This window comes from Elephantulus edwardii, unplaced genomic scaffold (assembly GCF_000299155.1).
Source record: "Elephantulus edwardii isolate Elephantulus edwardi_28Jun2011 unplaced genomic scaffold, EleEdw1.0 scaffold00050, whole genome shotgun sequence".
NCBI lineage: Eukaryota > Metazoa > Chordata > Mammalia > Macroscelidea > Macroscelididae > Elephantulus > Elephantulus edwardii.
The window spans coordinates 3,291,086-3,304,295 of NW_006399800.1; the positions used below are offsets into that span (position 1 = coordinate 3,291,086).

At 41.7% G+C, this 13,210-nt stretch overlaps 1 protein-coding gene across 4 annotated transcripts in view; it reads left to right on the top strand.

Annotated features, from left to right (window-relative positions):
- Positions 1-11,901, top strand: part of VWA9 (von Willebrand factor A domain containing 9) — a 53,149-nt gene extending 41,248 nt beyond the window's left edge. For 2 of the 4 annotated variants that reach the window (XM_006886647.1, XM_006886645.1), the window contains 3 exons: positions 8,191-8,309; positions 9,610-9,675; positions 11,475-11,901. In XM_006886647.1, coding sequence (XP_006886709.1) covers positions 8,191-8,309; positions 9,610-9,675; positions 11,475-11,726 — 437 coding nt within the window. In that variant the 3' untranslated portion in view covers positions 11,727-11,901. The remainder of the gene's footprint in view (positions 1-8,190; positions 8,310-9,609; positions 9,676-11,474) is intronic. The other 2 variants (XM_006886646.1, XM_006886648.1) reach the window with 2 other exon arrangements.
- Positions 11,902-13,210: the final 1,309 nt, after the last annotated feature.

Here is a 13,210-nt window from a genome sequence, read left to right on the forward strand (position 1 = left end):
TTCTCTGTTGATGTGCTGTTCCACTCATTTTTTGATATCTTCAGCAGAATATTGCTTGCATGTGATATCAATGATATTGTTCTATAATTTCCACACTCTATCGCATAGCCTGGTTTTCAGGCTAGCAAGGAAACACTGCATGGTTCAGAATAGGGAAGGGCGTACGCCAGGGATGTGTCCTGGCTCCATACCTTTTCAACCTTTATGCAGAACAGATCATCCGGGAGTCTGGGCTCTATGAGGAGAAATGTGGCATCAGGATTGGTGGAAGATCTATCAATAATCAGGGTTATGCAGATGATACAACCCTGCTTGCTGAAACTGAGGAGGACTTGTAGTGCTTGCTGCTGAGGGTCAAGGATGGCAGCCTCCAAAATGGATTTAGGCTCAATGTCAAGAAGACAAAGATTCTCACCACTCGACCAATTGGCAGCATCATGATGAATGGTGAAGAGATTGAGATTGTTCACAGCTTTAGTCTGCTTGGCTCCACAATCAACACTCTTGACACCAGCAGCCAGAAAATTAAAAGACGTATTGCCATGGGAAAGTCTGCTGTTTAGGGACCTCTCTAAAGTATTGAAGAGCAATGGTGTGTCTCTGGAGACTAAGGTGCGCCTGATACAGGCCATGGTCTTTGCAATCACTTGTTATGTGTCAGAGAACTGGACAGTGATCAGGGAGGATAGAAGGAGAATTGATGCTTTTGAGCTTTAGTGTTGGAGAAGAGTGCTGAGGGTACCATGTACTGCTAAGAAAACGAACAGATTAATCCTGGAGAGGGTTAAACTGGTCTGCTCCTTGGAGGCAAGGATTCTGAGGCTTTGTCTGACGTACTTTGGTCATGTTGTAAGGAGAGACTGGTCCTTGGAGAAGGACATCATGCTTGGGAGGGTGGAGGGCAGGCGCAGGAGGGGAAGGCACTCTGGGAGGTGGATTGATTCGGTAACTGGGGCAATTGGGATGAGTGCGTCGGAGACTGAGATTGGCACAGGACAGAACAGAGTTTAGAGCTGTTGTACACAGGGTTGCTATGAGCCGCAAGCGACTCGATCGCACATAACAACAATCAGATAGCCTGTCTTTGAAATGGGAACAAATATAGATCTCTTCCAGTCAGTAGGCCAGGTGGTTGTCCTCCAGATTTCTTGGCACAGCTTGGTGAACACATCCAGGACAGCATCTGTTTGATGAAATATGTCAGTTGGTATGCCATCAATTCCTGGAGCCTTGTATTTTGCCAATTCTTTCAGAGCAGCTTCAACTTCCTCCTTCATCACCACAGGCTCTTGCTCATACTTTGTTTCATGAAATTCTTCTGTGTCTACCAATTCCTTTTGGTACAGTGACTCTGTATACCATTTCCATCTTCTTTTAATGCTTCCTGGATCATTTAATATTCTGCCCAAAGCATCCTTAAGTATTGCAACTTGAGGTTTGAATTTGTTCTTCAGTTCTTTCAGCTTAAGAAATACTGAACGAGTTCAACCTTTTTCATTTTCTGACTCCTACTCCTTGCACATTTCATTGCAATACTTTGTCTTCCCTCATTGCCCTCTGAAATCTTCTGTTCAACTCCTTAAGATCTTGATTTCTTCCCTTTGCTTTGGCTTCTTGGCGCTCCAGCGCAATATTTAGAGTTTCTTCTGACATCCATCTTGGTCTTTTCTTGCTTCTCTTTGTAATGGCCTTTTGTATTCTTCCCGGATAATATTCTTGATATTCACCTACAGCTCATCCAGTCTTCGCTCATTAATGTCCCAGGCTTCAAACCTGTTCCTGAAATGGTTTTCAAATTCAGGTGGAATAGAATCAAAGTTAAATTTTGGTTCCTGTGGATTTGGTTTAATTTTCCTCAGCTTCAGCTTGAACTTGGATACGAATAATTGGTGGTCTGTTCCATTATCAGCACCTGGCCTAATTTTCACAGCTGATACTGAGCTTCTCCAGCAATTCTTTCCACAGATGTAATCGATCTGACTCATATGCATACTCTCAGGTGAAATCCATGTGTATAGCCTGTGTTTATGTTTCTTATAAAATGTATTTGCAATAAATAAGTCATTGATTGTGCAAAATTCTGTCATTCTATCTCCAGCTTCATTTCTGTCACCAAGTCCATCTTTTCCAACTGCTGATCCTTCTTCTCTATTCCCAACTTTTGCATTCCAGTTAATGGAAATAGCAAGTAAAAAAGGACAAGTACATTTGAAAATTAAAAAATAGTTTGTGCATGTGAGCTTGTTGTCCAAAAGGTGCCTAGAGACAATCCCTGTAGAACTCCGTGATTCAGGAAAGAGGGCAGAATTGTGTCTATGTTCTTTAGTTACAAATTTACCTCTTAGAATTTTTAATGGTAAGAAAAGAGTTACCTAGGTTAGTGGTTCATAAATTGGGGTTTTCAGTGTTCAGTAGATCTGGATTCAGGACCAGAAACATGCAGTTTTAATATTTCCTCAAGTAATTCTGATCCAGTCAATCCATAACCTGTACATTTTTTGTTTGTTTTTTCATATTGAATTTATTGGTGTTTTGGGGTTGTTTCGGTTTTTTTTTTTTAATTTTATTTTATACTGGTTTACTTACAAAGCTCATAAATTTAGTATACATTGTTTTTCACACGGCATCTTTCCATTTTCCTTTACCCACCCCTCCCTCCACCCATATACTTTTAAGAAACAATGGCCTTTGGAAAGAATGTCAGTTAAGAAGAGAACCAGCCAGAGGCCATACTCCTGGGAGTATTGAGAGCAGTGAAAAGCTGTCAAAATGAAAAAAATAGCAGTTGGAGATGGATAACTAGAGATGACTGGTGTCAGAGAAGCCAGGAGAGTCTCAGGAAGGAAGTAATGCCTTGCAATGTTCATACACACTTGAGTCAGTTAAGGGCTAAAGAATGTCCTTTGCTACTAAGGCCTTGAAAAGATTCCAGACTGACCAACGACCCTAGAAGCTAGATCAGAGAGTAGCAGACTTTTTCAGTAAAGAGCCAGAGAGTTTTAAACTCTGTAGGCCATATGGTCTCTATTACAGCATCTAGCTCTGCCCTACTAGCATAAAAGCTGCCATTACCAATACAGAAATGAATGACTATGACCCTGTTCCAATAAATCTTTTATTAGTGGACCCTGAAATTTTAATTCTTTCATTTTCCAGTTGTAAAAAATTATTCTTGACTCAATGGGATGTATAAAAATAAGCCATGAGCCACAGTTTGCTGACCCTTGAACTAGGACTGGAGTTTTAAAGATCATACAGGAAACATAGCTTTGATTTCAAACAAGGCATAGACTGAAATCTCTGACTTAAGGTAGGAATATGAAAGTTGTACTTCCTTGGTGGCAGGAGCTCTGGGGGCCTAATGGCAAGGAGGGGCCCTGCCAACCCAAAGATAAGCGGTTTGAATCCACCAGCTACTTTGTAGGAGAAAAATGGTCAGTCTCTTTGCTGCCTCTGAAAACCCTCTGGAGGGTCAGCTTTGAGTCAGTCTGACTTGATGGCATTGAACAACTACCACCACCTCCTTGGTGAGAAGAAAACCAAAAATATTCTACTGTTTATTTCAAAAAGGTTCTCAAGGTATAAAAGTTTTTCAGTCTCTATGAAGCAGGAGTGGCATCCACTTCTAAACAACATGCCTCTGGAAACTCTTATGAACTTTGATAAATGACGATAGTTACAGGAAGGCTTCAGGCCTTTTGTTCATAGAGTCACTATGAATCGTGTTCAACTTGATGACATTCAACAACAACAACATGATAAACTGAAGCCAGTTCCTGCACCATACAAACTCACACCACCCATTTGGACATAGGCACCCAAACCAAACTGTGAAATTCCTGCTTCTGAACTAATGAAACCCATAGTATATCCATACATTAGTAATATAAGCTTATAATAGAATGACTCTCTGGCAGCATTTACAAAACTCAGGTTAAAAGGATGTCGACTGAAAAAAACAAATCCCCAGGGAAGATGTATATAATAAAAGTAAGATATTTAGATTACATGAGGAAATCTTATCTCCTTTGAGGAAAAGTCAACAGAAGATTAAACCATCTTAATCTCAACAAAACTGGAATGAGAGTTTGAAATGATTACAGTTTTAAAGAAACAGAAACTGAGAAAAGGAGACAAGGGAGAAGAAGCATTTGTATTTGACAGGTTATTGATTTTATAACAGCAGCTTCAGTGGTTGGATAGCAGGTGAACTATGGAGGAGAGAATGAAAAGGATGGGTTTGGCTGTAAAGAAGAGGGAAATAAGGCAGTAATTGGAGGAGAACGTGTGTGTGTGTGTGTGTGTGTGTGTGTGTGTGTGTGTGTGTGTGTAACACCTCACTTCTTTCATCTGCTGTCTCTCAGAGTGACTGAATGAATTGTTGTCCTTTTCTGACTTATCTGCCTTTCTCTTAGACCAGGGCACAGCTAATTACACAGGGGTCCATGGCTCACAGCCACTCACTTTCATTTCTACATTGTCTATGGTTGCTCCACTACAGTGGAGAAGCTGAGTAGTTACCATAGAGAGCACTTAGCTCCCAAAGCCTAAAATATTTCTTTCTGTCTGGCCATTTACAGGGAAAAAATTGCTGACTTCTGATCCAGACTTTGTGATCATTTTCAGCAGAGCTGCCAGTCTATCCTCTTAAGATTCCAGCTTCTTTCTTACCTGACTCCCATCACAACTAACTTAACCAGTTAGGTGCTTCCTTGTTGCATTTCATTCAAATTGAACTTCATTTACTCTTTCCTGAATACATACATGTTGCACACACTTCTTTTCAGGTCTATTACTGTTGTGGTCATTATTTTTATATTTTTAAGTGTGGAACACTTCACAAATTTGCGTGTCATCCTTGCGCAGGGGCCATGCTAATCTTCTCTGTATCGTTCCAATTTTCGTATATGTGCTGCCGAAGAGAGTACAAGTGGTCACTATTTTTAAATGGATTTTTTATTTAAAAGGCTTTTCTTTTTCATTTAAATCAAGGGGGGGAAGCTACTATTTAAAATATCTAAGCTTTCTTCCAACTTTATTCCAGACAGTATGCTAATAAATCAAGTGTCTTCTGAGCTCACAGCAGTCTTAAGAGATTGAGTTTAGCATTGTGGTAGTGGTTATGTGCCGTCAAATCAGAACTGACTCATAACTAGACCCTCCAGCGGGTTTTTCAGAGGCTGTAAATTGCGGAGAGGAAACTGCCCATCTTTCCTCCAGAAAACAGCTGGTAGATTGAACAATTTACTTTTGGATTAGCAGCTCACCTCCTTACAGCTAGGCCACCAGAGCTCATTCCCTTGTGGTAAACAGATATTAATAAAGCCCACTCTCTAAGTTACCTTCTGGAGAAGCATAGACGTTCTCTTCCCATGCCTCTGAAAACCCATTGGAGGGTCAGCTGTGGGTGGGTTCCCACAAACAACTCTTAAGTTATCTAGTGGCCACAGTAGATTGCTTTAGAAAAGAAGTAAAAGAAGTTTATTCTTTCACAGTTTAGAAGGCTCTGGAGCCTAGATCCAAAGGGTACAATCCACTTTCAGCTCCTAAAATCTCTCCCTTCTCTGCTCTAATTTCTTTTTTTTTTTATATCTCTTCTAAGCAATCGGTCGTATAGCACTAGTGTGTCCACTTGCCGTACAGTGGTAACTTGTGGTTGCTGGGAGGCTGAACACTGTGACACTGATGTGTCAAATGCATTAGGTTACTCAATGTGGACAATGTTTGGTGGCGCTCCCCAATTAAAACAAGCTTGGAAACAGGAGTGGCATACACTTCCATAATAGCTTGCCTCCAGAAACCCTATGAATCTAGAGAGAGGATGAAAGACACACAAGCGTTGAGGACTCTCCTCCATAGGGTCACTATAAGTAGCCTGCGACTGACAGCACTTAACAACAACAACTTATAAGATAAAGGGTATAGCGGGCCACACTCCAGAGAAATGCCCCTTACATCAGTTCTGCTCTGTGAAGGGATACAGGATTTGCATCCCACCCTTAATCCTTGTACATTTTCTGGTTTATCAGATTGTAGAGCATCATTATAATGTGGTTGTTAAAAAAAAACCCAACACAACAAACCAATATCGTTGTTATGTACCATCAAGTCAGAACCCACTTAAAGCTGACCCTCAGCAGCTTTTCAGAGGCAGTAAATCACAGGAGAGTTAATTGCCCATCTCTCTCCTTTGGAGTGGCTAGTCGATTCGAATTGCCTGCCTTTGACTTGGCAGCACAACTCCTTACCACTTGGCCACCAGGGCTAGCTTCCACATTTCATCATTATATACATCTATTTTGGGCGGACACAATTCAGTCCACGATGCCAGCCGAAGAGTATTTATTCGGAGATTATGTCTAAAGTGCTTTGTACACACACTAAACACATGACAAAGTAGATCTTATGGTATGTATTACTGCAAAACATGCAAGATATTACCAGTATGTTTATACCAATCATTCCCTACTCCTAATTTGGTTCCAGAGACAGCCACTTTCTTTTGGTATTGATTTACATGTATTTGTTTTATTCAGTATTTACTTCATTTTTTTAAGTCTCTGATTACCGTCAAGTCAGAACCAATTCATAGCTGATCCCCCAATGAATTTTCAGACTGTAAATCTCACAGGAGAAGATTGCTCACCTTCCTCACCTGTAGCTTATGAATTTGAACTGCCTGCTTTTGGGTTGACAGTGCCACTCCTTACCCACTAGGCCATCAGGGGTATAGAACTATTTAAGAAACAGAAAGATTTTTTTCTTTTTTAAAAATTTGTTTTGGGTACTACTACTGTGTTAGCTTAAAGTTGACTTTTTAAGCCATTATCTTAGCTCCCTCTTTTGCTGTTACTCTGGCTTGAGACTGCTAGACTAAACCTGTACTTGCATTGTGAGATACTCTTGGCGTCTCCCACTCTCCAGCTTACTTCCCTAATAAACCCCACTCATGGTACCACTCTGAGTAAAGTCTGTGAGTCAGCAACACATAAACAAACCTCTTGCTGCTGGTGTGGCTCTAGAGACACCATAGGGCTGGGCTACAGGCTCTTTATCTGCTTTCTGCCCTGGGGCAATAAGGGCCTCTGGCCCTTTCAGAGAGATGGCTCACAGCCCATGCCTGTGTCCCATTTTCTGCTCTTTTTTACAAGTGAAAACATATACAACAAAACAAACCTGCTCAGTAGTTTTTTACATATATCTTGACATTAGTGACATATTTCACATTGTGTCACTGTTCTTACTCTGTCTCTATGATTTTACCACCATTAATAAGGACGTCACCAAGGTTCTAAGGAGCAGTGATGTTAGTGTAAAGACTAAGGTGTACCTGATTCGAGCCATGTCCTTTTCAGTTACTTGCTATGCATCTGAAAGTTGGACAGTGAATAAGGATGAAAGGAAATTCAATGCATTTGTTGTAGTATTGGAGAAGAGTACTGGCTGTCCCATAGACCGCCAAGGGAACAAGCACATATGTCTTAGAGAAATTGCAACCAAGGTGATCCTTAGAGGCCAGGGTGGCAAAGCTTCGTCTCTCATACTTTGGCCATGTTGTTAGGAGGGGCCTGTCTTTGGAAAAACAAATCATGCTTGGAAAGGTGGAGAGTTAGCAAAAGAGTAAAATCCCTCAGGGAGTTGGATTGGCACTGTAACACTGGGCTCAAGTATATCAGAAATAGTGAGGACAGCATAGGACAGGGCAAGGTTCAGATCTGTTATTCACAAGCTTGTTATGATGCAGGAAGGCACCCGCTAACATTCACCCTAGTGCTTAGTGGCCTCCTGGGCTAGTGGCTAGTACATTGAGGGGATGACACAAATATAGAACATCATCACAGAGAGTTCTGTTGAACGGAGCTAAGCTAGATTATGTAATTGCAGTATATTGTCTTTATTAGATTTATTCCCTCTTACCTTAATTGATAACACAGATGACTGAAGCTTGTGTCTTTTAAAACATTAAGCTAATTTTCCCTTACATGGTCCTCTGTTAATTGTTTACTCTCCTAATCAGTAGTTTTCTGTGGGGAGAACAGATCCTCAATCTGACTAAGCTAATGGATTTTCTTAATTGGAGGAGTAACAAGATAAAAAAGATTGCATGATTCAAAGAGCTGCTAGCTTAATTGGAAATGTAATTGATTGTGTTTTGCCAGATGTCATTTCAAGAATGTCTTTTCTTTTCAGATGCTAAAGAAAACCCTTACGGTGAGGATGACAATAAGAGCCCATTCCCCTTACAGCCCAAAAACAAACGCAGCTATGCCCAGAACGTGACTGTCTGGATCAAACCCAGTGGCCTGCAGGTAACATTCTCTTTCTCCCAGTGGAGACAAGGAGATGGATTCGGGCGGCAGATAAGACCTTGGATTTGATTTTCTCTTCCTCTGCTGCTTAGTAATTCACTTACTTTTAATGTTGTTTTTTTTTCATTATTTACAAAAAGGATTTGAGGTGGCCTTCAGTAAAGCATATATAGGAAAATCATTTTTTACAAAATTTAGAGTGCTAAGAAACCATATAAAGGAAGAAAGATAATTGTGCTGGGAACCCAAGGTAAAATTATAATTTTATTTGTTCATTTTGGCTCTGAACTTCTTCGCAGCCAAGGTCAAAAAAGAAATAGGGGGCTCTATCATTTTTCTTACCTAAAAAAAAGAACTGTCAGTTTGCTGGGTTTTGGGGGGGGGTACTTTTTCTTCTTAAGAACTATTTCAGTTCTATAGAGAAACATTTCCTTGGTGTTGAATTTTTATGTAGAATGTTTTACACTGTGAGATACTGAATGACACAATGGATGTTATCTTTAAAAACATTTTATAAAAGATGCAGAAGTCTTTCTGTGGCCATTTTACCATTTCTGCAGTTAATACTAAAGCATAGCATTATATTATCATTTGACAAAACAGCTTCCTGGGAAGCTGAGATACCATTATTCAAGTGTGCCGCTTTCAAACAAACGACTCACGGACATCTATCCTTGACATAATATCATTTATGCCTATTTTTAAAAATAATTTTTGAGCCTTTTTTTTCTGTCCTTTGACCAGAGTATTTTTTGTTCTTTGTCCCTCTTATGAGTCTAATCTAATCCAGATGAGAAGAGGCAGTCAGGCCACCTGATAACAAAGTTGCTTTTGTTGACTCCTACTCTCTTGTAGCCCCTTTCCATGGAGACTGAGCTATATATATCCTGCTATGGACAGGGGCCTCTGCTCTCTGAAAGGAAATCTCTTTCCTGTCATCCCTGACCTCGCATGTCCATCAGAAAGCTAATTCAAACCACCTCCACTGCCAGATACCACTGACTTTTTTTTTTTATTTAGTTTTCTTTTTTGGCCCTGGGTGTAGTTTTGTGAGATTTAACAAGCTCATTTAGTTCATTTCTTTCACCAGGGGATTCCTCTTACTGTTGTCCACCCTCTTGCAGGAGGGAGGTGATTTACTGATGTTGACTAGAACATTGACATGAACTCAGAGGGGTTCCTCATGTTGGCACAGCTCAGTTCTCATTTTCATTTTCTTTAAATATTCAGAACCATCCTCTTTTCTTCTTTCTTCCTTTTACCACTGAACTGTAATGTCACATTTTCCCACCTTTAACAGACCGATGTACAGAAGATTTTAAGAAATGCAAGGAAACTACCTGAAAAAACACAGACATTCTACAAGGTAAGAATGTCAGAGTTCCAAGCCTAAAGAAGAGTATAGAGCACTGAGGGAACATGGATGAGTTAGAAATGTCGGACTTGTCCTTCAGGTTTTGCATCAGGAAAGACTATACTGGAAGATTGCCCATCTTTCTCCTTAGAGCCGCTGGTGGATTCAAGCCAGCAGCAGAACCCAAAGGTGCTGCCCTCGTGTTGGCAGCACAGCTGCCTATGAGCCACACTATCAGAGCTCACTCTCTGTCATTTATTTATTAACAAATAGTTGTGTCATGTTGAAGAAAGAACCCAGAAAACTCAGGAGTCCTAGATGTTTGAGTGGCCTGGTTCTGTTTGAATGGGCTTCTCTTTGTTGGTGCTGCTGTTTGTGCCTGGAAAAGCCACAGAAAGGACCTATGGGTCATAGTCTTCACCATCCTGTGTAGAGGAATCCAGTCTAAGCACAGGCATCATGTGTAAGTGGCTTCCTGAGATGGGCAGTTACCCAGAACGTTCTTACACCACCAGTGAAGCTGCTTCCAGAAATAACTTCTAAGATGACACATTTATGAACTGCAAAGGAAATGGATGTGCAGCATCAGACCCAGCCAGTACTGAAGCAGGAGTGGAGGAAATAAGAGTTGCAAAGTGTGGAGTGAGACCAAGGGGAGAAGGCATTATTTCTGCCCGTTCCTCACCGTCCTTGTCTCTCTCTCCTTCTGGTGCTTGGTTGAACTTTTCAGTGGCAATGTAATGTAGGCAGTTACTGACATCCTGACTTGCTGATCTTGAAATATGGCACACAAAGCCAGCCTCTGGCTAGCATCTCTTCCAGAGACCAGGGGCCACTTTGAAAGTTCTCATTACCTTTGAATCAGCATTGTCCTCAAACTCAATTATGTAATAAGCTGGTAAAGACCAGCCAAGAGCAGCTTTAATCAGAGTTCAACCAGAGAAGCTCTTAGCCCATCCATTCCCTGCCTCCCCAAAGCCCTCTGTCTCCTTGCAGAGCGCCCAGTCTACAGGCCATGCACAGCCTCACTTAGCGTGACACAATCACTTGTTAGTAGGTTACAGTGGAGGGTCGTGAGCTCCAGCAGCGTTGTCTGTAGGGAGCAGCGCCTCTCTGGGGGCTTTAATACCAGGGCTCCTGGCTCCTCAGGACAAAGATGGGCACTGTCCTCCTGAGAGCCTCCTGAGGAGGGTCAGCCTGAGTTGGTTCTGACTTGACAGTAATGAATTTCTATTGGAGAGAGGAGCCTAGAGCGCCCAGTTTTCCTTTTGTTTTTGTATCATCCCATACATTAGAGTCAGCCTGCTTCAGCCCACTGGTTAAGGAGTTAAAATCTTCATTCTACCAATGAGAGCTTACACAGCTCACCCACCTCACACTGCTGATTGCTTCATGTTGTTAGGTGACATCGAGTACGACGCCCAGTAGCCCTCTGAACAATATTAGTACTTAACAGTATTACCTTAATATAGATCTGAACCCTGTTTTGTGCCACCTTCCTCATCTTGACACACTTGAACCCACTGCTGCAGGGTACTTTATTTCCCTTCTTCAATCCACTCCCAACCTTTCCAGGTCAGGTTTTCTAACTCCTTCACAGCTTCCTCCAAACATTCATTCTGAGGTCAAGAGCTCTTGCCTCATAGCTTTCTCATCAACTATGAAGGACTCCCCTCCCAGTTGTCCTAGTAGAAGCTTTGGAAAGGCACTTTTCTTATATAAAAATGCTCACAGAATTTGTTAGGGTGCATTTATAAAGCATATGAGGAGGAAAACCCATTCTAGAAGCATCACAGTTTTTCTTGTTTCAGGAGCTGAACCGTTTACGGAAGGCCGCCCTGGCCTTTGGGTTCCTGGACCTGCTCAAAGGGGTGGCTGACATGCTGGACAGGGAGTGCACGCTGCTGCCAGATACCGCCCACCCCGATGCCGCCTTCCAGCTGACCCACGCGGCCAAGCAGCTCAAGCTGGCCAGCACTGGCACCTCTGAGTACGCTGCTTACGACCACAACATCACGCCTCTGCAGACAGATTTCTCTGGGAGCAGCGCTGAAAGAATGTGAAGCTGGCCTTGGAACCTTCTTTTTGCATTTAGGGTAAAAAAACCTGTGCAGTCTGCTTACTGCTGGAATAGCCACATGAAAACCACCATGAGGCTGCCTTAAAACCACCACTTGCTGGTGTGAAGACCCTGCCGTGCTCTGGAAAGGGTGTGAAAGGTAGCTGCCTGGTGAGGCTGAGTCCCCAGAGTACACTCCACTCCCTCGTTCCAGAGGACCCTGAAGGCTGACAAGTAGAGTCCCCACTTCTCATCAGGGCCTCTTTGGTCCAGAAAGGAATCCTCTCTAGTTTTTTATTGCAACTGTATTTTCCAAGTATCTGGCCTCAGAATGAGCAACCTAGACCCTTTGGGGCTAAGTACCAAGACCAACTCAATTTTAAAGCTTTGCTTAGAACTTGGGTAAAACATAATGGTAACTTAGGTGCTTTGATACATCTTAAGATAGACTTGTAAATAACAACCACACATTTGTATTAAATGATCTCTTTTCTTCAGGTTTGGAGTTTATGGTGTTTTAGTTGGTTTCTGGGGTTTGCTTTTTTTGTTTTTTTTGGTTGGGTTTTGGTTTTTTGGGTGTTTTTTTATCCCCCATGAAAATAAAATCATTGATATTTCTATAAAAAGGGTTCACTGACATTAATGGGCATTTTTGCATCTTGGTGTGACCTTGAATTTCAACTTCATAAATGGCAGATTTATAAAACTATGTTCCCTTGGATTTTTCACTGTATTTTCCAAATTAGACACCAGTTAGGTTTCAATGCCATGTTCTAGTTGCTGTCACATTAATTCCAAATCATACAGATCCCTATATGTTGTAGTAGAAATGTAGTCTGTGGTTTTTCAGTTCCAGTGGATCACCAGGCCTTTCTTCTGTGGTGCCTCTGAGTAGACTAGAACCTCAAACCTTTTGGTTAGCAGCAGAGTTTATTAACCATTTCTACTACCCAAGGAATCTAGAGGAGCATGGTTGTCCTATAGCTAAGGCGTTCAGCTCCTAACTGCAAAACTGGCAGTTCAAACCGACGGGAGCTGCTCCACAGATGAAGCGGTGTACTTCTATAAAGATTTTTAGACTTGGAAACCCTGTGAGAGTTGAGCGGGAATGGCCTTGATGGCACAGGATGAGCAGAGGGATTCCAAGCCAAGTTTGAAGTCTGTTTTTATTTCAACCTATCACCTAGGTTTGTGATTTGGGGCAAATAACATCTTCAGATGTTCAACTTCATCTTGCTTGGATCCACAGTTCACACCTCCTCTTCAACCAAAACAACCAACTTTGGTTTAAAATGTTGAAGAACTTGGGGAGCTCTGGTGGCCTAGTGGCAAGGAGCTGCAACTACAATCCCAGAGGCGCACGGTTCGAATCCACCAGATGCTGTGCCAGGGAAGAAGGGACAATCTCCTCCTGTACCAGTCAGATCTGATTTGACGGTACACTCACACAAAAGTAATTTTAAAAAAATAAATAAATAAGAATAAAAT